Source organism: Suricata suricatta, chromosome 9 (genome assembly GCF_006229205.1).
Source record: "Suricata suricatta isolate VVHF042 chromosome 9, meerkat_22Aug2017_6uvM2_HiC, whole genome shotgun sequence".
NCBI lineage: Eukaryota > Metazoa > Chordata > Mammalia > Carnivora > Herpestidae > Suricata > Suricata suricatta.
Genome location: NC_043708.1, coordinates 88576265 through 88601444, shown reverse-complemented (window position 1 = coordinate 88601444; position 25180 = coordinate 88576265). Strand labels below are relative to the sequence as shown.

The 25180-nt window shown below is 34.7% G+C and overlaps 2 protein-coding genes across 4 annotated transcripts in view; one reads left to right on the top strand and one right to left on the bottom strand.

Annotated features, from left to right (window-relative positions):
• Positions 1-25180, top strand: part of FAM227B (family with sequence similarity 227 member B) — a 112539-nt gene that overhangs the window by 44194 nt on the left and 43165 nt on the right. The window lies entirely within an intron of this gene.
• Positions 18042-25180, bottom strand: part of FGF7 (fibroblast growth factor 7) — a 53823-nt gene continuing 46684 nt past the window's right edge. For all 3 annotated transcript variants that reach the window (XM_029950682.1, XM_029950681.1, XM_029950683.1), the window contains exons 3-4: positions 19282-19385; positions 18042-18292 (exon numbers count right to left, since the gene is read on the bottom strand). In XM_029950682.1, the coding sequence (XP_029806542.1) occupies positions 18098-18292; positions 19282-19385 (299 nt within the window). In that variant the 3' untranslated portion in view covers positions 18042-18097. The remainder of the gene's footprint in view (positions 18293-19281; positions 19386-25180) is intronic.

Below are 25180 nucleotides of genomic sequence, written 5' to 3'. Positions count from 1 at the left end.
TCTTCATTTCCAATCTATATGCCTTTTATTTATTTTACTTACTGAGGGCTAGGACCTCTAAGAAAATGTTAACTAAAAGTGGTGAGAGTGGACATCCTTGCCTCACTCCCGATTTTAGAGGAATGTTAGGTTATCTATCTGCCTTTAAATAGATTTTGGCTGACAGCTTTTATAGAAGCCTTTGTCAGGTTGAGGTGTTTCATAGACGTAAGATCTTGACCAATGCTTTTTACCATCTGTTGAGATGAGCCTATTTTTTTTTCTATTTTAGTCTTCTAATATAGTGAATTATGTGGATTGATTTTAAAATATTATCCCAATCCTTAATCCCTGGGGTAAAACCCATTTGGCCATTGTATACTAACTTATTCATGTATTACTGGATTACATTTGCTAATGTTTTGTTTTATTTTCCTATACTATCCTGTCTCATTTTAGTAACAAGTATAGTGTTCCCTCCTCTTCTCTTTTCTAAAAGAGTTAGTATAAGTCTGATATTTATTCTTTTTCCAATATTTGGTAGAATTCTCCAATGAAGCTACCCAAGCCTAGAATTTTTTTGTGTGGGAAAGTTTTTGACAACAAATTCAGTCTCCAATAGATGTAGGGCTATCCAGTTTACCAGTTCATTCTTAAGTGAACTTAGTTGTTTTGTGTGAATTTTTATTTTATTCCTTTAAATATTTTTGAGGGTTTTTTTTTTTCTGGGCGGTCATCCAGTTACTTAGAAATATATCAGTCCATTTGAGCCTTGCTTTTAAGTTTCATTTGGTGGAACCACAGAAGTCTTTGGTCTAGGCCTCACTTGCTTTGCCTGCGGAAGCAGTGCCTTTCTCCATATTCCAGCCTTGGCCTGTGTGTAGGAGGTTTCCCATCTGACGGTCTAGAACCTGAGCCGTGTGTGAGCCCCAAGCAGTGTTCTGCCTGCTCTTTCCCCTGGGTGGCCGTTTACCAACCTCAGGCAAAGATTCAAGGATAATCCTCTCAAGATCTTCAGAAAGCTCTCTGTGTGAATCTGTCTCCTCCAAATTATGCTGACCCATGAACTTTAGCTTGTCTTGGCCTTCCAGAATGCTAAATTTTACTTTCTCAACTCAGTGAGACTAGGGGATTCTGTTTGAATTCTCAGTCCTTGCAGTGTGTTGAGGAGACAATTGAAGGGCTCCCTCATTTGTTTCTCTTTTCTTGAGGTTTACTGGCCTGTGCTGCCTATTGTCTAATACATGAAAACCATTGTTTAATAGGTTTTGTCCAAATTTTTAGTTGTTTAAGAAAGAAGAGTAAATCCAGTCCTTCTTAGTCCATAATAGTTAGAAGTGGAAGCAATTCTATGTATTTTTTAAAAAATTAAAAGAAGACCAGGTCCCCTGGGCTTAGTCAGTTAAGTGTCTGACTTCAGTTCAGGTCACGATCTTGCAGGTTCATGAGTTTGAGCCACATGTTGGACTCTGTGCCCACAGCTCAGAGCCTGGAGTCTGCTTTGGATTCTGTGTCTCCGTCTCTTTCTGCCCCTCTCCCATCACTCCATGTGTATCTCTCCTTCTCAAAAATAAATCAACATTAAAAAAAATTTTTTAAAACTGACAGCACAGAGCCTGCTTTTGAATTCTGTGCCTCCCTCTCTTTCTGCCCCTCCCCCACTCATGTTCTCTCTCTCTCTCTCTCTCTCTCTCTCTCTCTCTCCCTCTCTCTCTCTCTCTCTCTCTCTTTCTCTCTCAAAATAAACATTTTAGAAAAAGAATTAAACATAAAAAACAGTCTTCTGTTTTTATTCATATATTTACCAATCCTGCAACTTCATTCCTTGCTATAAATTTGAGTTTTCTTGTGGTGTTATTTCCCTTTAGTCTGAGAAACTACGTTTTGGCAGTTCTTATAGTTCAATTCTGCTAGCAATGAATTTCCTTATTTCTTTATCTTAAAATAATGTTCATTTTGCCTTTATTTTTGGAGGATATTTTTGCTGGGTATAGAATTCTGAGTTCATTTTTCTTTGGATTTTATCAAGATATTATTCCATTATGTTCTCATTTGTATTATTTCTAATGAGAAGTCAGACATTGTTCTTATTATTATTTCACTGTATCTAGGGTCAGAAACTTCCTGTAAAGGGACAAATAGTCAATATTTTGGGTTTTGTTGGATATATATCATCTTTGTTACATAATATTTTTCTTTACAACTCTTTAAAAACATAAAAACCATTGTTAGGTTCTAAGTGATATGGAAAGTAGGCCATGGGCTGGACTGGACCTGCAGGCTCTTGTTTGTTGATTCCTACTCTATTCAGTGTGCCTTTTTTTCCTGGCTACTATGAAGATTTTTCGCTTTGTTTTTGGTGTTCAGCAATTTGTCCATGATGTGCTGACATACTTTTCTTTGTGTTCATTCTGCTTGGGCTCATTAAGTTTCTTAAACTCATGGTTTGATGTTTTTCACCAAATATGGGAAATTTTTGCCATTTTGTTTTCAAGTCTGTTCTATTTCCTTCCTCTGGGACTCCAATTTAGTATGTACTATATTACTTAATGTTATCCACAGTTTATTGGAACTTTGTTGTGGGTTTTTTTCAGTCTTGTTTTATATATTTCATAATTTCTATCTATCTCATTTTAAGTTCACTGATGCTTTCTTCTATGGTCTATAATCTCTTTTCCCAATAAATGAATATTTCATTTCCTAGACTGTACTTTTCAGTTAAGAATTTCCATTTGGTCCTTTTTTAAATAGTTTCCATTTCTGTTCTGAGGTTCTCTTCCTTTATTATGACCATACTTTCTTTCAAGTCCTCAAACATATTCAAAATAGTTACTTTAAGTTCTTATCTGGTTATTCCCACATTTAATAACTTTGAGATTGAGTTCTATGACTATCTTTTTCTTGACTATGAATCATAATTTCTTGTTTCACTTCATGTCTAATAACTTTTTATGTAATCTTAGAATTTTAAATGATACTTTGAGGATTTTCTGAATTCTATTAATTTCCACTGAGCAATGTTACTTTTTGTTCAAGGAAGTTACTTTGGCTGTATTCAAAGTCCAAATGTTATGTGTTCTGCGATGGTCAGCCATTAAAATCCCCATTTAGAACTTTTAATCATCCAACCCTTCCTTTCTACCCAACCCTCTAGAGCTCCCTCCTCCCACCATATGTGTGAGTAATTAATTAAGATACTAGCCAAGGGTTTGGAGAGGACTTATACTATTCAGATTTTGGGCTTCCTCTTCTGCAGCCCCTTGTTTTCTAGGATTTCTGAAACAACTTCTTCATTTTTCAATATTCTGGCAGTCAGTCCCAAATGCCATCCTCTGACTCCTTAAACCAATATTTGTACTTTACATGTGACTTCCATCCACTCACATGCCATGGTGACTAAGTAGTACCATCAGACAAAAAGTTGTTTAAGGAATTGCATGAACGCAAATTTCATCCCTTGTGGTTCCCTCTTACAGGGTTCAACTCCCCTCCAATTTCTACCTGCTCTCGTTGGCCATTCCCTGGTACCTACAAATAACTGTGTTTTTAAACAATGTGTTGAAGAATTTATAACTTTTATCTGTGGAAAAGTAAGACTGATATAAATAAAATATTTTATTTAAATACTGACTTTATTTTACAGCTTAAATATTACATTTTCAAGTCACATTTTCCCTTAAAACTTTATATGTTGCTTCATTGTCTTCTATTATTTAGTCTAGTAGAAAAGCCTAAAGTCAACTCTTTATTCCTTTCTTCACAATTTATGGAATTTTGTTTTACTTTTCTGTATAGACATTTCTAAAATTTTTACATTTGTCTTTAAAATTGAAAAATATCACTGGAATGTGTCTTGATATGAATGAAAATTTTCATACATTTATCCTAATGATAAGTTTAATTATAGTTCATGCATTTCCCTAAGCTCTGTTGTAGATCTAGTAAAGGTCTTAAGCCAAATACTTCAAGTGAGGCAGAAATTTACATGGCCAGACTGAAAAGGGAGGAAAAGTGCTTCTGTTTTAGATATTTAACCAAAACTTCATTGTACCATTGGAAGGTATCCCCCCAATATTGAAGAAATAAAATATCTAGAGAAAGGCTTTTATAGACTTTTAAAGACTAACTGCTGCAGCATAAAAACTGGATATATATAGGGATCAATGAAAAAAGAAAAAAGAAAAAGTCAACTAAAAGTTGTGTAGGCCAAGAACAGTTTTCTGTTAGGTAGCAAAAACTGAAAGGGCCCTGGAAGTTAGGCTGAAAGCAAAAAGTCAAGTCCCTGGGAAAAACCACAGTTTTTACATGATGTCTTAGCCATTTCAGGAGCTTACCAGGCCACCAGGTCCTCCTGGACTGTAGAGGTAAAAGTGACTGCATAAGGCTTCTCATTGGTTTCCCACCAAAACGTCTCATTTCAGTGCAGCTTGTGCTTTTCTAAGTAAGTTTCTGCCACTGGGGATGTGTATCTGTTAAGACCTCCTCCTGTGTACTTTCCCATCATGTGATAAAGGATATTTATTATCAAAGACTTTTAAAATCTTTGTCCTATTTCATAGGCATAAGATATAATACCAGTTTATCTAACTGTGTTCTGGTGCTGATGGATGCAGACTTTCCTATTTATACTTCATAGTTCTTTAACTTGAGGGCTGGGAGAAAGACTAAAATAGCTGTGTTTATCCCACCACCTCATGTAGAAGTCTCCATAAAGATGTGTTTTTATTATTATATCTTATTCATGCATGCAGAAAAGTAAAAAATAGTTCCCGCATGTAATAAATATGTATATTTTTCCATATTTTATTTACAAGCCTTTTATTTACAGGTTTTATATACTATTTCTAAATTTGCCTCCCCTTCTCTAAACATAATGGCTATACTGAAGTTTGTGGGCATCCATTCTTTCTATAATATATAGTATTATTTATTTTTTATGTTCTTTAGATAAATAAAATACATGAAATTCTTTTATGTTTCAAAATATAGCAATAATAAAAATTCAATAATTAAAAATAATCAATAGGTATTAACCAATTTTTTTTTAACCAATATTTTTGACCATCAAGAAAACATAGTCAAGTTCTGACCCTAAAGACAATCAAGAGGAGGGCGTCTGGGTGTCTCAGTTGGTTAACCGTGGACTTCGGCTCAGGTCATGATTGGACTATTCATGAGTTTGAGCCCTTCATCAGGCTCTGTGCTAACAACTCAGAGCCTGGAGGCTGCTTCAGATTCTGTCTTTTCTTGCTCTGCCTCTCCCCTACTTGTGGTCTGTCTCTGTCTCTCTCAAAAATGAATAAATGTTAAAACAAAAAAGAAAAAATTAAAAAAAAGAAACTCAAGGAAGTTTTTCTCTTCTTCTAGAAAATACTGCTTATGAGCTTTAATTTCAATAATGTTTATTCTAAATATCCCTTTTTATATGTTGCATCATGGTAATCCTCGTTTTTTCAGAAGTTATTATTTCAGTATCCATTTTTTGACAATCTAAAATGAAGATCCTAGGGGCACCTGGGTGGCTCAGTCAGTTAAGTTTCCGACTTTGGCTCAAGTCATGATCTTGCAGTTTGTGGGTTTGAGCCACATGTCAGGCTCTGACGCTCAGAGACTGGAGCCTGCTTTGGATTCTGTGTGTGTGTCTCTTTCTCTGACCTTCCCTCACTTGTCCTCTGTCTCTCTCTCTCTCAAAAATAAATATTAAAAAAATTTTAATGAAGATTCTAGGTGGTGAATTACAATGCTTGAAAGAGCTTTTATATTGTATTTCTAATAATTATTTTCATTTGGAATAAGCATAAATATTGTATTTGCTTCAAACACACTTGATTTTAATAATAGGAAATCTTGATAAAATGTATCATATATTTTACTAACCCCTAAATATTTGAAAAATACTTATTATATTTGGCTCTAAAACATGACTAGATTTTTCTGTTTCTGGGTGAGATCTAAGCCTGGGAGGGTAGGTTAGGGGCTTACTGAGTGTTTCCTTTCATATATTGCTCAAAATTAAATTTAATACTTTATCTTAAACTTGTGTAAGTTTTCAATTTGAAGTATGTACTTGATAACATGTGTTTCATTTGTAGAGCCTTATTAGTAATAATCTTACATGACTGGTCACTTTTATTATCACGTATAAAGTGAAATAACTGAAGTGTAAGAAATTAAGTAATAAATTACCCAAGGTCACATAACTGATCAGTAGTGGAATATGAATTCATTTCCAGGAAATTCTGGCTTAGACTGAACTCTTAGCTACCTCACATGCTTCCTCTCAGCCATTTAATTTTACAAGCTCATAGTACATTAAGGCTTAAAATTGTCATCATAGGATAAGAGTTATAACTTCTAAGAGTTGCCATAGCCTTAATCCTTCATTCATGACTAATATGAATGAGTTTTTAGGTCCTTTCCTGGAATCAAATTTTTTTAAATTTTTTTAATGTTTATTTATTTTTGAGAGACAGAGAGAGAGAAAGCACAAGCAGGGGAGTGGCAGAGAGAGAGGGAAACACAGAATCAGAAGCAGACTCCAAGCTGTCAGCACAGAGGCTGACACGAACCCACGGACCATGAGATCATGACCTGAACCAACATCAGACACTTAACCAACTGAGCCACCCAGGTACCCTAAATTTTAGTAGGTAAGAAGGAAAGAAGGAGAGAGAATAGTAGAAGGACCAGAAAGAGAGCAGAAGACTAGAAGGGAAAATTCACTTGTTTCCACATTTTGGATATGGATTCCTCTAGAAATAGCAAGCAGTGGTTTGGGGAATTGGAAAGCCACATTCTGGGGCCAAAGTGGTCCAGAAATACAGTGACAGCAAAGAGTTGGAATTTCTAATCCTCTTGCTATGCACCAGTGTTTTTGGCAGGGGGACTGAAAGGGCAGTTGTACTGTCAAAAAGTCAAGACTTGCTTAAAAGTCTTTTTTCTTTTTTTTACAATAGTTTTTTTCTGTAAACTTCTCCTTTGATTATGACTGTTATTTGAACTTTGAGGCTCTTATATATTCCTAGGGCCCTAGACCACTTTTCAAGCTATCTTCTTGAGTTTTTATATCAGTGAGTGGTCAATGAGTACCTCTCCTCCATACACTGATGCATACAGGAAAAAAAAATGTATCATATATTTTACTAACCTGTACCATATATTTTACTTAACTGATTGAGCCACCCAGGTGCCCCTAGAATCTTCATTTTAGATTGTAAAAAAATGGATACTAAAATAATAACATTAAATAAATAAAACACATGAAATTCTTTTATGTTTCAAAATCTAGCAATAATGAAAATTCAATAATTAAAAATAATAGGTATTAACCAATTTTTTAACCAATTTAACCAATTTTAACCAAGAACAATACATTTCATGTATTTTTATTATTGCTAGATTTTTAATCATAAAAAATTTCATGTAGTTTATTTATTTTTTCCTTTATTTATATTTTCCTAGGGCCCTAGGCTACTTTTAAAGCTATCTTCTAGAGTTTTTATATCAGTTAGTGGTCAATGAGTACCTCTCCTCCACACACTGATGCAGAGATCCAGGCCCTCCCATCTTCTGGGGTCACCAGCCTATAGAACTGCATAGTCATTAGAATTAATCTGCATCAGGAGACTATAGGAGCAGTGGGCACACAATTTTAAAAATCTTGACCAAAGTTATAAAATTCCAGTTATAAAATTAATATGTTGGGGCACCTGGGTTGCTCAGTCAGCTAAGCATCCAATTTCAGCTCAGGTCATGATCTAATTTTGTGAGTTTGAGCCCTGCGTCAGGCTGTATGCCGACCGCTCAGAGCATGGAGCCTGCTTCAGATTCTCTTTGCCCCTCTTCCACTCATGCTCGCTCGCTCGCTCTCTCTCTCTCTCTCTCTCTCTCTCTCTCTCTCTCTGTCTCTCTATCAAAAATGAATAAATGTTTTAAAAAATACAAAAAATTAATATGTCATGGGAATATAATGTGCAGCATGGCAATTTGGTTAATAATTCTGTATTACTATTTGAAAGTAGGTAGAAGAGTGGATCTTGAAAGTTCTCATTATAAGAAAAAAAATGTGACTATGTATAGTGATGGATATTAACTGGACTTATTGTGGTGATCATTTTGCAATATATACAAATATCAAATCATTATACTGCTCACTTGAAATTAATATATAATATCAATTATGCCTCAGTTTTAAAAAGTGTTGGCTCAGAAGGCACCACATCACTTCCAATCAGATACCATTAGTGAGAACAAGCCATGGCTATATATAGATGTAAGGAGGGTTGGCTAATTAAAACAAAAACAAAAACCAAACCAAACCAAAGAAAACAACTCTGGCTAGGAAGGTGCTACATAGTGACAGCTTTGTACTACGGAAGGGGGATCCACACATTTTGAAGAACAGCTAAGTGTCTCTACTACAGGAATTAAGTTAAATAATAGGGTAGTAATCCTTATGTATGGAGTGCTTATGCTGTGGCCTTTATATAAGAAATTTTGAGTATCAAAGAAAAATTTGGGAGAACTTGCATCTATCAATCACCATCATCTTGACAGTTTTCCAATACTTAAAGTCTTTACCTAATAAGTCAGTGGTGTTAACAAATGTCTTTTAATATCAAGTAAAGAAATGTGGCAACATCTAGAATATCTGCATAACCCACTGAACCAATATTTTTCCAGTGACTAATGCATGGATTTTAAAAATGTGGTTTTAGGGACACCTGGCTGGTTCAGTCAGTTAAGCATCTGACTCTGACTCAGGTCATGATCTGTTGGTTCATGAGTTTGAGCCCTGCATCGGGTGATGTATGGAATTGTTGAATCACTATATTTTATATACCTGAAACTAATGTTACACTGTATGTTAATAATTGGAATCTAAATAAAAACTTAAAAAACGAAAGTTATCTTTTCTAAAAAGATGCTATTTATTTTAACATGAAATGGGTTTATTAATGAACTAATGTTCAAGATTTCTCCGTTTTAATTTCTGTTATAAGAAATGCTAATTGATACAAAATCCATATAAACAAAAGTTCTTTGGTGTCTTCAACTCTTAAGAGTATAAAAGGGCCCTGAGACCAAAAAGCCTGATAGCCATTGCCCTACAGGAAATCACTGCAAAGGGGCTTGCCCATGGCATTTGAGAGCTACCGTATCTGGATGCAGTGTTATGGTTTCTGTATTGCTTATCTCCAAGCTGGACTCAGTCCTCACTGTGCACAATCTCCTAAACAGAACTCTCAGATAACTTACTTACTGGGCCATAAGTATGTTTTGATTTGGAGATTTCTATAGTTACTAATAGTTCTTCAGCTGACATGTATTTACCTTTCACATAAAAGAGTTTAATTTCTTGATTATGTTATATAACTTCTTTAGGCCTTATGTTTCCACCTGGAAAAAATGATGTGATTAGAATAAATGATTTCTATATTCCCCTTTTCTAACATTTTATTACTCTATAATAATATCCTTAGGTGCTGAATAATCTTCCAAAGTGGTTGTTTACTATTGAGGTAGAATTAGCAATGGAGACTGGTAGCTTAGATTTATTATTTCAGAGCTCTTCCTTTTCTATAATTGTGTGTGTATGTCTTCTGTATGTGTGTCTTATGTGTATGAATGTGTTAATCTGTGTGCTGGAGGAATGCTATGGCAGGTCAAGGGCAGAACTGGGGTAAAGCATGTGTGTAGACATATCCATGTATGCGTATATATGACTTTTAAGAAATAAAATAACCTATGTTCTATGTATAATGCTATCTCAGAATTGCTTCTTCTAATCTAAAACATATTTATTTAACTTTTTAAAAGTTTATTTATTTTGAGGGGCAGGAGGGGCAGAGAGAGGGAGAGAGAGAGAATCCCAAGCAGAGAGGGAGAGAGAGAATCCCAATCCCTGACATGGGTCTCAATGCCCACAAAACCTTGAGATCATGACCTCAGATCAAATCAAGAGTCAGACTGTTAACTGACTGAGCCACCCAGACACTCCTCCAAAACATTCAAACCATAATTTCTTCGTGACATTTGATATGCTCATTGTCATGTGGGCTTTTCTCCAAACTTTTAAACTAAAAAAAAAATGTTCTTTTTTTTTTTCTAATGAAATAGACAGCAAATAGTTAAAATTTGCCTTCCAAACAGAAAGGCATTATCTCCCTTTTTAGGACTGGAATGTAAGCAGTTCTAGAATTTCAGTATCTGGAATGACTCAGTATTTACAAGCCAGCTCCCCTTAACCAGTGTATTGTTAGATTATTTCCAAGACTAAAGTTTTAATGTTCATTTCTTATTGTGGTCAACCATATAACCTTTTATACTCAGAGGAAGATCATTTGTGAAAAGCTATTTTTATACCTCTCTCCTAGTTTTTAAGCCCATTTTTTGTCTTTATCTGGACTTTAATGTTAAAAAACCAATGAAACTAATATACTTCATGAATTTTTATAAACTGTAGTTTAAACTGTATGCACCAAAAAATCCTTATATCCAGTTAACATGTAACTTTTAAGTAATTATGTACACATCATTGTACTTAGTGCTTGGGGAGATAAAAAAAAATAAAAAAGAAAAACAGTAGTTACTCTCCACACAAGTAACAGTTACTATTTACCAAATGCCATGTTCCATGACATGTTACAGAAATACTAATATCCCAGTGGATTAGCTGCTTGCACTTTAATTTGTACCTCTGTCAATTTGCTACTACCTCTTTATTCTCAGAATGCCTAGGGACAATAAAAAAAATTTGGAAATAAAGTAGTTTTCTGAGAATTAAGCCAGTAAAATTTTGGCATTATGCTTTTCATTAAACAATATTGAAAGGAAACCAAGAAATTTGATGGCTAAAGAGAGAGGAAGTCCCAAACACTAATAAGATGGCCAAATATAAACTCCCAATGTGGTAGTAATTTAATAAGTTGCATTATTGTATTGTATTGTATTGTCATTGGTTGCATTTTATACTGTGTGGAGAAAAACTATATGAACAAAAGTAGGGTAAACAACATGTGGCACAAAAGAGACGTAGCCTGAAGATTGGGAAACTGGCAGTGTTTCAACAGAGCTATTCGGATTTGATCATTGTGAATTAGATTGTATGATAATTTGGATAATATATTTTCCAAAACTATTTTACCTTCCCTTGTTTGGATGCATTGCTTACCAAGCAAATTTCTGATTTCAAATTTAGCTTTTAAGATAATCTTCCATGGCCTGCCATAGGGTGACTGGCAGATGCCTGCCCTAGATATGTTGGTGTGCTGTTTGGTGGTAGTGGTCAGAGGTGCTGGGTAGCACGATAAAACAGTGGGTTCTCATTGTATTATGAAATGCATTAACATACTCTATTGAGTGACATGGAAATGCCATGCTAAGATGAAGTGAATAACAATAGTTTGAATATAATTGAGAGATTTAGTCACTGGTTTGAACAAAACATGGTTTTGAAAGAGATGGGTCTAAAGGTGTTGAAAAAAAAGCTAGCTGGGTTTTGGGGATACTAGTCAAAGGGAAAAAAGCTGACTATATTTTGAGTAGAAGTATTAGAGAGAATGTGTATCTTCTCCCATGCACTGTTGATCGGAATATATATTTGGAAAAATCTTTCTGAAAATGTTTTTCAATTTGCATTTTTTTTAAATGTTTATTTATATTTGAGAGAAGAGGTGTGAGTGGGGGAGGGCAGAGAGCAAGGGAGACACAGAATCTGAAACAGACTTTATGCTCTGAGCTATCAGCACAGAACCCTACAAGGGACTCAAACCCATTGACCTTGAGATCATGACCCGAGCCAAAGTCTGATGCTTAAATGGACTAAGCCACTCAGGTGCCACTCAATTTGCATTTTTAAAGGATTTCCTATCTAATAATTTTATTTCCTGTAATCATTTTAAGAAAATAATCGGAATTGTAAAGAAGTATATACTAAGAAGTTCATGTTTACATTAGTGAAAAGTTTGAAACAACCAAAATAACCAACAATGGATCAGTTAAATAAGGAAGAGTAAAGTGGAAGTCCTCTCATCTAGCCTGTGAGATCCATAAATTGGTTAATTAACAGAAAAATTTTGTTAAATTGGTATATAAACACCTTCAATATTTTGTTTACTTCAAACATAACAATGTGCATCCATTTATCAGTTTTTATGTTAGGGTATGGCCTTTCCTCTGAGTATAATTTTAATAATTATCATACCCACTAAATATTGTCAACAGTGTCCAGTTTGAGTTTCTTTAAAACAGACTGAGAATTCGACAGTATCTGCCGAGCAATCTGAGTGCATAATTCTAGATTGTTACTGTGTTTTCCTGTTGTCCTGCCCGTACCTAATTTAACATCTTAAGTTTTTGATCATTTACCTTTTCCATTTTGACTCCATAGGCACCTCTAAGAACTTTGATTTCTGTCATGAGTAATATGGGAAAACAGTTGCAATTTTGAAGAGAGGAATTGCATGATCTAAAATAGAAGTTAACAGAATCACTGTGGCTGCTCTGTTTGAGAAACACCTATGGTGTATGTTGGGTGCCCTGGTGCACTTCATACTCCATAATGGGTCGAGTGCAAAAACAGTTGTAGCATTTCCTTTTAGCCTCAATGTGAATAGCAGAAATATAGAGGCATCTAGAGAAACCAGGGATCAAAGAAGCACTGCAGACTTTGAAATCATATTGAAAAACAGAGAATTAGATGGGAAGCAGCGTAAGGATTTTCAGAGTGTTTCAGGAAGAAACAAAAATAAAGATCAGGTATAGTTCCTAAAGGGATTTCCTTCCCCACCTCTACCCGCACCCCCACCACCTCCTTTAGCTGATTGGTTCTCAAATGCAAAGGTCTGTTAGAATCTTCTGGAAAGCTTTAAAAATATCCTTGCCTGTGACCCAACCCAGAAATACTGATGCAGTTGGCCTGGGCTGGGCCTGGGCCTCATTATTTAAAAAAAAAAAAAAAAAAAAAAAAAATCCCAGATGATTCCAGTATGCATTTAACATTAAAATCAATTGTTTTTCAAGTATTTTTAGGCCATATCCTCACATGGTCTTAGGCAGCTTGTGATTGACTGCCTCCACCATCTAGGAAAAAACTCTCTATGGCTCAAGGAATTTCAACTACATATATGATCTTATTCTCTTGAGGTAGGGAAGTGGAGGAGAGGATTATCTTCAGGTTGAGTCTGAGGTCTTGGTCATTTCCTGCATTTGGGGTGAAGTGGTACTGTTAGTTTTCCAGCTATGTTAGGAATTCTAAGGAGGCACAACTCAAATTAATTAATTATGTGGTTCCAATCTTTTCTCAACTCTCCTTGTGATAATGCACCATACAGTATCCCTCACAAAAGTATCAAAAGTGTTGCCTCAGAGAATATACCTGCTTTATGCTTCTCTTCTGAATGGTTCACCAAGGAAAGCCAAGAAATACTCTTAGTGGGCCCTAAAGAACCTTGTCTTGTTGCAGGAACCTTAAAATATCCCATTTGTTATTTGTGTTAGACAGCCTTTAAGATGGCCTCCAATGATCCCTGCTTTTTGGTATTATGCCTTTGTGGAATTCCTTTCCCTTGTATAGGCAGAAAAATCTTGAAATCACTTTCAAGATTAGGTTATATATAAATATACTGTGGCATCCATTTTGGGCACGCACTCAGTCTCTGATTCCTTGCTTTGTGGGAAACAAACTGTGTTGTTTTAAACAGTGCTGTGAAAAGGCTCATGTGGTGAGGAAGTGATGTTTTGAGCCCACAACCAGTGAGGACCTAAGGTCCTTGCCAAGGACCTAAGGGGGATCCCTCTCTAAGTTGAGCTTTGAGATAATGGATGTCCACAATCTGATGAGCACCTTGATAGCAGCCTTCTGAGAGCCTCTACCTAGAGACGCCTAGCTAAACCACATCCAGGTTCCTAGCCCCATGGATGATGAGGTAATAAATATTTGCTGTTGTAAACCATTAAGTTTTAAGACAATGTGTTATATAACATATATAACTACCATGTGGCTAAATCTGCCAAGAGAAATTCCTTCCATCTTCAAGCTAAATGTTGCTATTCATCTCATATTTCAGTTGTTCTGATGATATCTCAAAAGTTCTGATGATATTAAAGAAAATAAATTTGCATAGGTTCTCATAAATTCAATGATGATGATTTGGGAATGGGAACCACATAATTATCAGGAAGTAAAAGGAAAATATGAGGCATCTTCTCAGGAGAGAGTAAATACAGGGACCTGGGTAAGAAACCAGGACTTTATTATTTCTTGCTTCTTGTCATATCTCCTCAACCCAAGAGAAAGTGAATTTTCTTAACGATTCAAAGTTAGAGGATGAGTGGGAACACATGTGGGTCTGAGGGAACATGAGCCTCATTGGAAGCAGCAGCTTTGTTGAATAAATATACAAGTAGAATAAAGAGTGGCCTGACAATGATACTGAAACAGTTATAAGTTTTAATGAACTTTTTCATATTAAGATGCACATGAATAACTCGAACCATAGAAACAAATAAATAGATACTCTCTGAAAACTGTTTTAGAGTGAGCATAGAAATGATCATCACTGATAATCATCTGCTACCCACAAGTCAGTCACAGTGGCCTGCCTCTATTCTGACAGACCAGTGACATATTCTAATTTACCAGTAACCACTCATCTTGGTCATTAATATTATTAATATCATTTCTATTCATAGTGAATGTTAGATTAAGTTTTGTTTTCTGTAGCCCTGTGCCATTGATGCCTAACGGTGGATACTGGGAGGAACAGGATCTCTTGTGTCTTACTCCTGCCCAAGTATATGGCAGTAGGGTAATGGTGTAAATGAAGCCACATGATAAACCTTGTGCATGTTTCTGATGTATCGCTTTTGCTTACTCGTGTGAATTTTATATTAGAGCAAACCCAAAAGTATTATGGATTAAAATGCAAAAATCACAGGAGTTTTAAGAAGAAAAAGATTTTCATGAAATTTTGTGTGCAACTTTTGCACTATTCCTTACACTCTCCTTCTCTACTTCTACTACTATTGGTATTTCAGTAGAAAATTTTGAGGGACACTGATTTTGTTTATTTGTGGTTACAGAATTGCTTTCACTACAGCTGGTCCTGTAGTCCATCTGTATGTTTTTTGTCACTCTAGAGAACTAGAAGAGCAAACTCTAAGAGATAGAAACTAAGAATTTATCTCCAGTATCCCTTCTCTTTTATCATTAGGTCAATTGATAGCCAACTTGAAGGCTGATAATTTATATTATGGCTTTTTTTTACATAAAAATGTTTTAGTTTATTAATTGCATTGAAAGTATCTTTTTATTACTTCTTTTGTTAACATTTCATATTCTTTCATTTAATTTTTTCCTTCCTTGTTCTTGGAAACCTATGTATTTAACCAATTTTCTCTTTCAGAGAACATTTTTTAAAAGATGACTCTTTTTATATAGATATTTTGCACACTGCTCTCCTTTTGTAAACAAATACATTAAGAGTAGAATAGGAAACAGGATTGGAAATTGCATCCTTTCTTTCCTCCTTTTGAGTCAAATCATCACAGCATGAATTAATTATTGTGTATGAAATGAATTGCCAGAACATCAGTGGCATTTGCATGCAAATGTATCTCAATAGGAATTTTTTTAAGGAGACCGCTAGCTAATGACCTAAGAGCGGGACGCACATGCTAAGTGACCTGGACTTTCTGACAGCTCTGTACCTCACCAGGAGGTATCACGATCTGCTTTCTGGTCTGCAAATGAATATAAGGGCCTAAGGCCTCTTGCAAATTTAAGATTCTAGAATTCTGAATGTATGAAATCAGTATAGATTTTATTTTCTAAAATTTGCATGATAAATTATGAAACAGGCAGAGTATAAACAATGAATTAAAAGTGTTCGTAGAACACTACCAGATTGGCTTTACCACTAAATGTGGTTTGTTTAATTCAGCATTGCTGTGTGATTTGATTATAGCTATAAATCCGTTGACAAAGAGTATTTGGGCCTAACATAGTTTGCATCTTGTATGTATATATACTATTTATGTTCAAATTTCTATATCATCATGTTTGCCCTAATTTTAAAAATCAAGTAAGATTAGTCTCATTCTGAATTTTCTTTAATATTCAAACATCAAATGAATTCATAGAAAAAATTGATAATGGATAGACCCTCTGCTAAGCACCAAGGAAGCAAATATGAAACACATGTGTTCTCCTCTGCCCTCAGTATTTTCACGGGACTCCAGCCACAGAAGGCTAATGTAGGAGCCTAGGCTCGAGTCAGCTGACACTTCAGAGTATCACTCACAGCATGTCCCCTCCCTGAGGAAGGGCAACTCTTTCTAGTCACCTGTCACCTGGTCCTATAGGTGAGCCACAAGATCAAATTAATCTGTTCCTGTTGCTCTAGCCTTTTTATGTAACGTTTCCCTATAAACAGTAGGGAATATTTATATAAAAAGGATTTGATGACAAATATTTTGAAATTAAAACCACAATGATTAGAATTCCAATAGTTTAATTTAGATGAATCTTGACCTCCTATTGGTGAACACATAAAATGCTACCAAAATCTGCCAATTGAAAGAATTATGAAGTAGATTTTATCTTTCTGTAGCCTGACCTCAAGCCTTCATGATATTCAGGTCCTCAAATCCCTAACCATATATTCTCTTTTGTGTTCTTGACATCTACTAGGAAAACAACTTTCAATGAGACAATATTTTAAATGGCAGAAATTTCTAGATTAGAAAAATTACTAACTCTAAATATGCATATTTTTTAAATGGCACTTTTCTTCTCATAAACTCAAATATATTCTAACTTCAATAATTTTTAAATTCTTTTATCTGCAGTGATTTTACGTATATCACCCAATGTAATTGACTACAGTATGTGGCAAAACATATTTTACATTTTTGTATTGTTCGCTGTAAGACATCTATGGTAAGAATTGCTGCAGGCTGTCATTTTTGTCTGCCATCCAGGATTTGCTGGCCCAAGTACTGTGTACTAAACTTGATCTTGGTCATGGAGGAGGGGGGCGGGGACCTTGTAGTTGAGCCAGACGGTTTTGTTGTTGCTTTAGAATTAAAAGCATATGAAACAGATACAGCTTATTAAGGATTTTTTTTTATAAATAACATAAACTTAAATAACAAAACAATAAAGTTCAAATACAACTTAAAATAGAGTTTAATGCTGTAACCACAGAGAAAAAGCATGATTATTGGTGGGAATAACATTATTAAAAGTCATATTCCCAAATATGAATTATACAAAAGATAGATTATATTACTTGAAACAACACTTAAAGATTTCTCAATTTTACTTTTAGACATTATAAAATGTTATTTTTGTGGCAAGTGAGATGAAATACAGTATTGTCATCATTATTGCTATTTTATATACAAGATTTTTGAAAACATCCTTTTAGCAATACTCTTTCAATTTGAGCAGCACTAGGAATTTTCTTCTTGTTAATAGGTACAAACTTATTCTAATACGATACTTTTGTAAAACTACTTATTTGACTCTATTCTATAATGTAATTTTTGAGAATATTCTTTCTTTTCTGATTAGAATTTAAGTGACTTACAATTTTCACTAAAAAGCCTTTCAGATACTGCTCATCTTCCATAGTTAGTGTTGGCTTGATTATCTGACAAATCATTCCAGCAGCCTTTAGGTCTGACATATCTTATATAACATCATCTGCATTATTATTATTATAGCAGCCACTTTATAAGCAGATAGGAATATTTAAATAATCATTATCAGATAATCAAATCTAACATACTCTTAAGGGTAAATTAATTTAAGAAAAAACATTACTATTACTAACATCACGATTGTACAACCAGCTTTACAATTTTTTACAACTTTTAGTTACTAAATCTGATTTTTGTGTATATTTTTCAAATCTTTCTTTAATGCAGTCTCTTAAAATAAACATACATGCGCAAGTCCAGCTTGATCAGTTTTTCAGTAGTTTTCCAGCCTTTCTTGGTTACTTAAAAAAAAAAAAAAAAAAGGAAAAGAAAAGAAAAAAAGAAAAGAAAGAAAACAGTCCACTTAAAGAAATCTCCCTGCTGGAACTGGTTTCTTATATACCATATATGATTATGTTATTGCCATAGGAAGAAAGTGGGCTGTTTTTTGTTCTTTCTTTGTTTTCTTCCCCCTTACAGGAACCCCCTTTTGATTTAAAGCGACAAACATTTCTCCTCCGCTGTGTGTCCATTTAGCTGATGCATATGTATTGTAATGGTTTTCCAGAATTAATTCTTTGAAGTTGCAATCTTCATTGCATTCTTTCTGTTAAAACAATAAACAACATTGTCCAAATGATTTTTAGAGATACTCAATTATAAACAAAGAGTAAGCAGCAATCTTTAGTAGAATTAAATCATATGTGACTTTTTTTTTGAGCGGGCCCAATACAGTGTTAAATATAGGTTAGCATATTTGCAAAAAAATAGACATCTTAAAATTTTTTAAGAAGGTAAAATGATACATATTTAGTTATGCAACACATTTTCAAATATCTAACTTTTTGGCAGTCCATTTACAATTCTTTAGTTTGAGGAGCTGTTTCCCCCTAATGAGAAGCTCTAGTATTACCATGCCCAAATCACTCATTTCCTAACTGCTGAGAATTTGATATAATTAGCAGAGCGTCTGCCTCCCTCAGCTGAAGAGCCTATTTCACAGCTTTTCATTCACTACCACACTGCCTGCAGTGGTGATGGAATTTAAGTTTATTTGTTCATACAGCCAACCATTCATTCATTCATTCATTCATTCAGGTAAACCTAGATTACTATGTAATTAGCCTGTGCCAGGTATTGTGCTGGGCTATGGGATACGAAGGAAACCCAATTATATTTTATTATGGTGGGATGAACTGTTACATATTTCACATTGTAATCAAGTGGGAACACTGTGAATGCTCACAGTTCAAAGGCCATGATTGTGAGATTGAGATTTATAAACAAACTTCTGAATTTTTCTTCCCAAGAATGTTCATATCAGCAATGTGCAGATTGGGTGAACTTTAACAAAAAGAGATTTAATACTACTGACAGATGGAAATTTTAAATTTTAAGTACTTAAGGCGCACATAGAATTTTAGAGCTGGCAGTGTCCTGAGACTTTTTCAATGCTTGAATATGAGGTATTTTAATGAAATCATTAAATTATATAATTGAAGAGAAATTAGTTCCATTTTTACTTTCTAGAAAGGCAGGGTGGTTTTGACAAAAACAAGTTTGAAAAATTAAGTCTAAGCTATCAATTATCAATACCTTTGCATAGAGTTTTCCTTCCTTATTCATTGCAAGATAGTATTCACTTTCCACTCCTTTAATTGCCACAATTCCAACTGCCACTGTCCTGATTTCCATGATATCTGCAAGAAATCACAGAAAGATAAGTCAGTTATTCACTCAGCTTTGCAGATCATCCAAAAATGACCGTTTGTTCTTATTTCTTTTTCAGTTGGAAGTTATTAAAATCATTAATGTGTGTATTCACTCAACCTGAGACCACCTAGCCATAGCACACATACAAGTACCAGGGTAGTCCTTATTAAACATGGAAAGTTCGGACTATTTATTTTGTAGGAAAAGATACCTGGATTCAAAACAATAGGTAACATACTTGAATTTCACTTTTTCTTCCCACAATCACATTTCTAATTTACTATCATAATACTCTTCTGATAACAGCTAATGTTTATTGATCTCATACCACATGATAAGAATTATTCCAAGGCTCCCGTGTATTAACGCATCTACCTATCACCAAGGCTATGAGGCAAGTACTCTAGTTATTCCTGTTTTACGGATCAAGAAGCCCAGGCACAGAGAAGTTATATAATTTGCCCAAATTCTTTCAGCTGGTATGCGGCAGAAGTGAAATTTGAACCCAGACAATCTTTACTTTTTCTCTTAAACTTTATCTTAAAAATTATTGCTAACAAAATCTCTTGAATGTAGTGAAATTGAATAAAAATCAATGAAAGCAATTGTAAATGATGGCAACAGAACCTACTGCCCTAAAAAAGATTAAATATTTTAAACTGACAGTGAGTGTTTTGATACATGAATGATTATTTAAAACCAAATTATGAATATTGCTTATATGATATTTTATAACTTTATACCTTTCTGATTTTTAATCTTTGTTGAAATTGTTTTTACAATACTTATAATTATCACAAGAATGTTAACCTACTGTTTTCTTTTATTATATATCTTTTCCTCCAGTGCTACACTCTAATGACTCATATAAATGCAGTAAAATCTCAAGAAATTTTTTTAAATGAAGTAGGAATTAAAAGTTTAGTGGACCTCTTTAAATAACGGCTGTTAATTATAATTTCAACATGAAGGTGTAACCATGAGAGATTCTCTTTCCTATGACTAACAATATGCAAAGAAAATGACAAGTGAAAACTATCTGCATAAAATCAGGTCTCTAAAAGCTGTTTTCCAACATATTCACTTAATTAAAGGAAAATCTGATTTTTTATTCCATGCTTGTGCTTCATCCTCTTATTTATTCTTTTCACTTTAGTTTTTCTCTCTGGAGATTAAATTGGTACCCACTTCACCAGGACTAATGTAGCCTAGCTAATGTTTGTCATCTGCTCCACATGTATGCTGCGTATAAGCCATGTTTCCCAGCACACGGTGCTTAGCACTGGCCAGAGGTTCTCCAGTTGAGAGTTCTTAGGCTGCTCATGTAAACTCAGGTCTATGAAGAAAGTGCAGAGGAATGGATGGTAGTAATCTTCTGAAGTGTTTATGAAGCACTGTCAGAATCTATAAACCCTAGAGTAATTTGAGGACACAAGTTAAGGAAAACAGCCCTGATTTCTTAACTCCAAAAGTTAAAATTGAATATAAACAGCAAACACATTTTAATTAAAAGAAAAGAAAACCTTTTGATTGTATTTGAAGAATGAGGAGCAGTAAAATTAACTTTAATCATGAAAATATTTTATATTCAATTCTAATAAATTATGTATGAGTTATAAGAATATTTATTTCATTCTAACATTTCAGACCAACAAATCATTTGGTTTTTAATAGCATAATTTTTATTCCCTTTCTGAGCATCAGAATAGGAAAAATAGCTTTCTGTCTCTAGATCTAAACAATGACTTATGAATTGAATTATTCAGTGTCATTAAAAATTCAATAAACTATTTCATTAAATACCCTGATTTTACTAAAAGCAGATGAAGAGTAGTCAAAGACCTCATTTACAACAACTATTGGCAACAACAAATGAAATAACCTTAATTACCAAGATTTTGGTCACAATTAAGCTATGGCTTCATAAGTATTGATAATAGTTATATGATTGAGAAGGTACTGGATAAAATATGTTGCCATTTTCTTTCAATATTTCATGAGTCTAAGAAGTCATACTAATAAGCAAATTCAAAAGGCAGGGGCACCCAGGTGGCTCAGTCATTGGGCATCCGACTTCAGCTCCGGTCATGAACTCGCAGTTTGTGAGTTCGAGCCCTGCATTGGGCCCTGTGCTTTGGATTCTCTCTCTGCCCCTCCTCCACTTGCACTCTGTCTCTCTCTATACTAAAAATAAACATTTAAAAAATTCTTTTAAATAAAAAACAATGATAAGGAACGAACTGAGGAACCATCTATCTACACCAAACCAAAGAATTCTCATTTCTATAGTACATTCATAGAGTTCAGTGTTTCCATTTTATTAATAGAGGAAGGTAATAAGTATAAATAATAATTATGCTTCAGTGCATATCTTAATATCATTGCCACCAGTAAAATTTAAGACCTGCTCATGATTTGCTACATCTTTTAAAGACCTCAATATTGTAATAAGAGCATAGAAAATGATGAAATTCTAGCAGGTGGTTGTAGACTATAGATTAAAGAGGGAAGCAGTGTTAGGAGAGCCCATGTGAGGATACTTCTACTTCAACTGACACCTACACATCTTCTCTTTAACATGGGGAGCTCTACATGAATACTAAATACTGAAGAAAGTGAGAACACATCATCACCGCATTTTAAAAATACTTTTTTTAAACATTTATTTATTTTTGAGAGACAGAGAGAGAGCTCATGAGCAGGGGAAGGGCAGAGAGAGGGACACACAGAATCAGAAGTAGGCTCCAGGCTCTGAGCTGTCAGCACAGAGCCTGACATGGGACTTGAACCCATGAACTGTGAGATCATGACCTGAGCTGAAGCTGGATTCTCAATCGACTGAGCCATATAGGCACCCCTATCACCACATTGTTAAATGTCTGATATTTTCTGAAATACTGTGATGCTATGCAAAATTATTTTCAATTATTAACAATTCTGTTAATCCTACACGTCTAGCACAGCTAGAATTTCATTGTGTATTTAGGTCACATGAGACTTGTGCATGCCAAATTTAAGAACAAGATGTAGAAAACTGCCATCACTTTAAATACATCAGTATCATCATAAAACTCAACCACATTATCAGTCCCACCCCAGTAAACAGAGCATCTCCCTAACTTCTTTCCTTGTACTCATTCTCAAAATTAGATAGGTTTGAAATGATCCTTGAGTTCTCTAACTCCTGTCCTTATGCCTTAGCCTCAACATCCATTGGGCCTAAAAGTTGAGGAAATGGGCATAGCAAGAGGAATGAGTAAATGGGATAGAAATAACTTTAAGCAATACTCTCAAGTATGTGTTGAGTATTTGTGTTCTATCATATTTGCCAAAAGAAGCTCTGTTTGACATCAAGGTGGTTCATTCCAGTATTATGCTTCACTTCGAGCAGATCCTCTGCACTACCAGGGCATCAGCCAGAAAGAATGAAAAGAAATGCTTCCCCAAACTCAACAGCCTGCTGGGAAAAATTCCAGGATGTAAGGACACCAGGAGAACTATTTGGAGTGACTTGGGGCACATTTGTTGTTTTTGTCCTTGTGTCTGAATAGTCACCAATCATGTGTAATATAAATATAAGTTGCTTTTCTTGGCTAGATGTGAAAGTGAAAAGGCTTCAGATATATTTTTTCTATGCTACAGCTTTTTAGAGAAGATAAGCATTTTTAGAGTGGATTAAAAAAAAACTAATTTAGAGGGGAAGCCAGAAAGAAAAGAAATCTAAAGAGTCTCAGGAATCCAAACTATCATTAAGAATATAGCAAAAGGAACAAATTAGGGAAGAAGGGAAAGAGAACATACATGCAGAATGCTGAGCATAGTTAAGTGCCCAATAAAGCTGTTTTCTTTAGAAATGAAGCGTTTTGCTGTTCTAACAACAGTGGTGAGTCTGGTCTTTCAGAAGCATTGGCAACTGCATCTCATGCTTTCTGTAACAATAAGGAGAAAAGCTAGTGGGAATTAGGTCGTTCCTTGACTAGAAAGCAGGTTGGAGACAGCTTCCTGCGGAGGGGAGGTGGGGGGAGGGGGACTGGGTATTCCTCACATGTATATCCAGACAAAGAAAAAGTGGTGAAGATTCATTGAGCTAAGTGACTGCTGACACACGTGGGAATGAATGACAGCACCAGAAGAAACTGCAGATCCCTAGTGACACTGAAGTTCTGAATAGGAACATGAAAGACATGAGAGCACAAGTGTTGTTTTCATTTCTCTTCTGCTTTAATCTCATGACTTCAGAAGTGGGGAAAAAGGCTATGAAAGTAGACACCTGGCTATTAACAATAGTGTTGAAAGTAGGACTCTCCTTTCTGGCTGGTACGTTAGGATAACTGGAAAAATGGGCTCCTGGAATTTCAGGTACATTTTATAGAGAATGCATTTGATAGGAACATGAAGATGAGATGCATTGGTCAAGATTAGGTTTGGTTTGAACAAATCATTTATTTCTGCATGCACTAAACATTGGGAGAAGTGACGCTTCTGCTCCACTAAAACATGTGGGAGTTTCCAGGCTCCATGCAGCTCACTGTTCCACAATCATTGTGTTCTCATAATATAAGGCAGAATACACATTCCAGCTAGAGGATGGAATAAAGGAAGAAAGTGTGGGTACAAAGGGATTCTGTTAGCTGCCCTTCATGGAGGATTTCTGGGAGTTGCCTTGGGACACCACTTATATCACATCAGCTAGAACTTGGTCACAAGCAAGAACTCCTGAGAAAGTATAATAGTTGCAGAAAATTTATAGCTAATCCTAAAACTTAATGAGTTACTTTAGGCCAAATAATTTCAAAATAAAATGTATGCAAAAATTTTAAGTAATCATAAAATATTGTATCTAATGAGAAATGTGGATTATTTTAATGTTTGATTTGTGTAAATTACTTCCAGGAAGTAATTATATATTATATAATGGTGTATAGAGAGAGAGAATAATATATATAGTACATATATATACCATTACATATCTGTGTGTATGTGTGTGTGTGTGTGTGTGTGTGTAATGGTTAAGGTTTCTCATTCAACAATAAAGCCTTGACAGAATATCATAAAAATAACATTTAAAAAAAGTTATTAGGGGCACTTGAGTGGCTCAATCAATTAAGTGTCTGACTCTTGATTTGGGGTCAGGTCATGGTCTCACAGTTTGTGAGCTCAGGCCCCACATTGGGTTCATTGCTGATAGTGTGGAACCTGCTTGGGATTCTCTTCCTCTCCCTCTGCCCCTCCCCTGCTCACTCGCTCTCTCTCTCTCTCTCTCTCTCTCTCTCTAAATAAGTAAATAAACTTAAAGTATTTTAAAAAGATTATTTGCTGATACCAGTTCTTAGCTTTAATGTGCCCAAGACAGTATATTTGGTCAAGGAGGTAATTAAATGTTCTGATTGGCCAATCAACCATTAACGTGTTGTCTCCCCTCATCTTCAACTTTAAAATTATTTTTGCTTAAGCAGTTAGTAGTGCTTAAGAAGAATTGATTCAGTATCTAATGGATAGTTGATACCTGTCACAACACAGCATTTTATATACTGTTAAGTGAAACTACAATACAATCTAAGTTTATTTTGGGAGTGTTTGCTGTATAGTTGGATTTAATGAAATATTTAGAGGTGCAGTAGGCATGACTTTGAGTAGATAATGAAAGAAAAATGCAAAATTCTTATTGATTTATGATGTGGTTTCATCTTAGCTTGGGCAAACCATGCAGTATTTAATACATAGTAGCAGAATATTTGCTATTGAAGCTTGAAAAGATGTGAGTTCTTTGTGTGCAATCTTT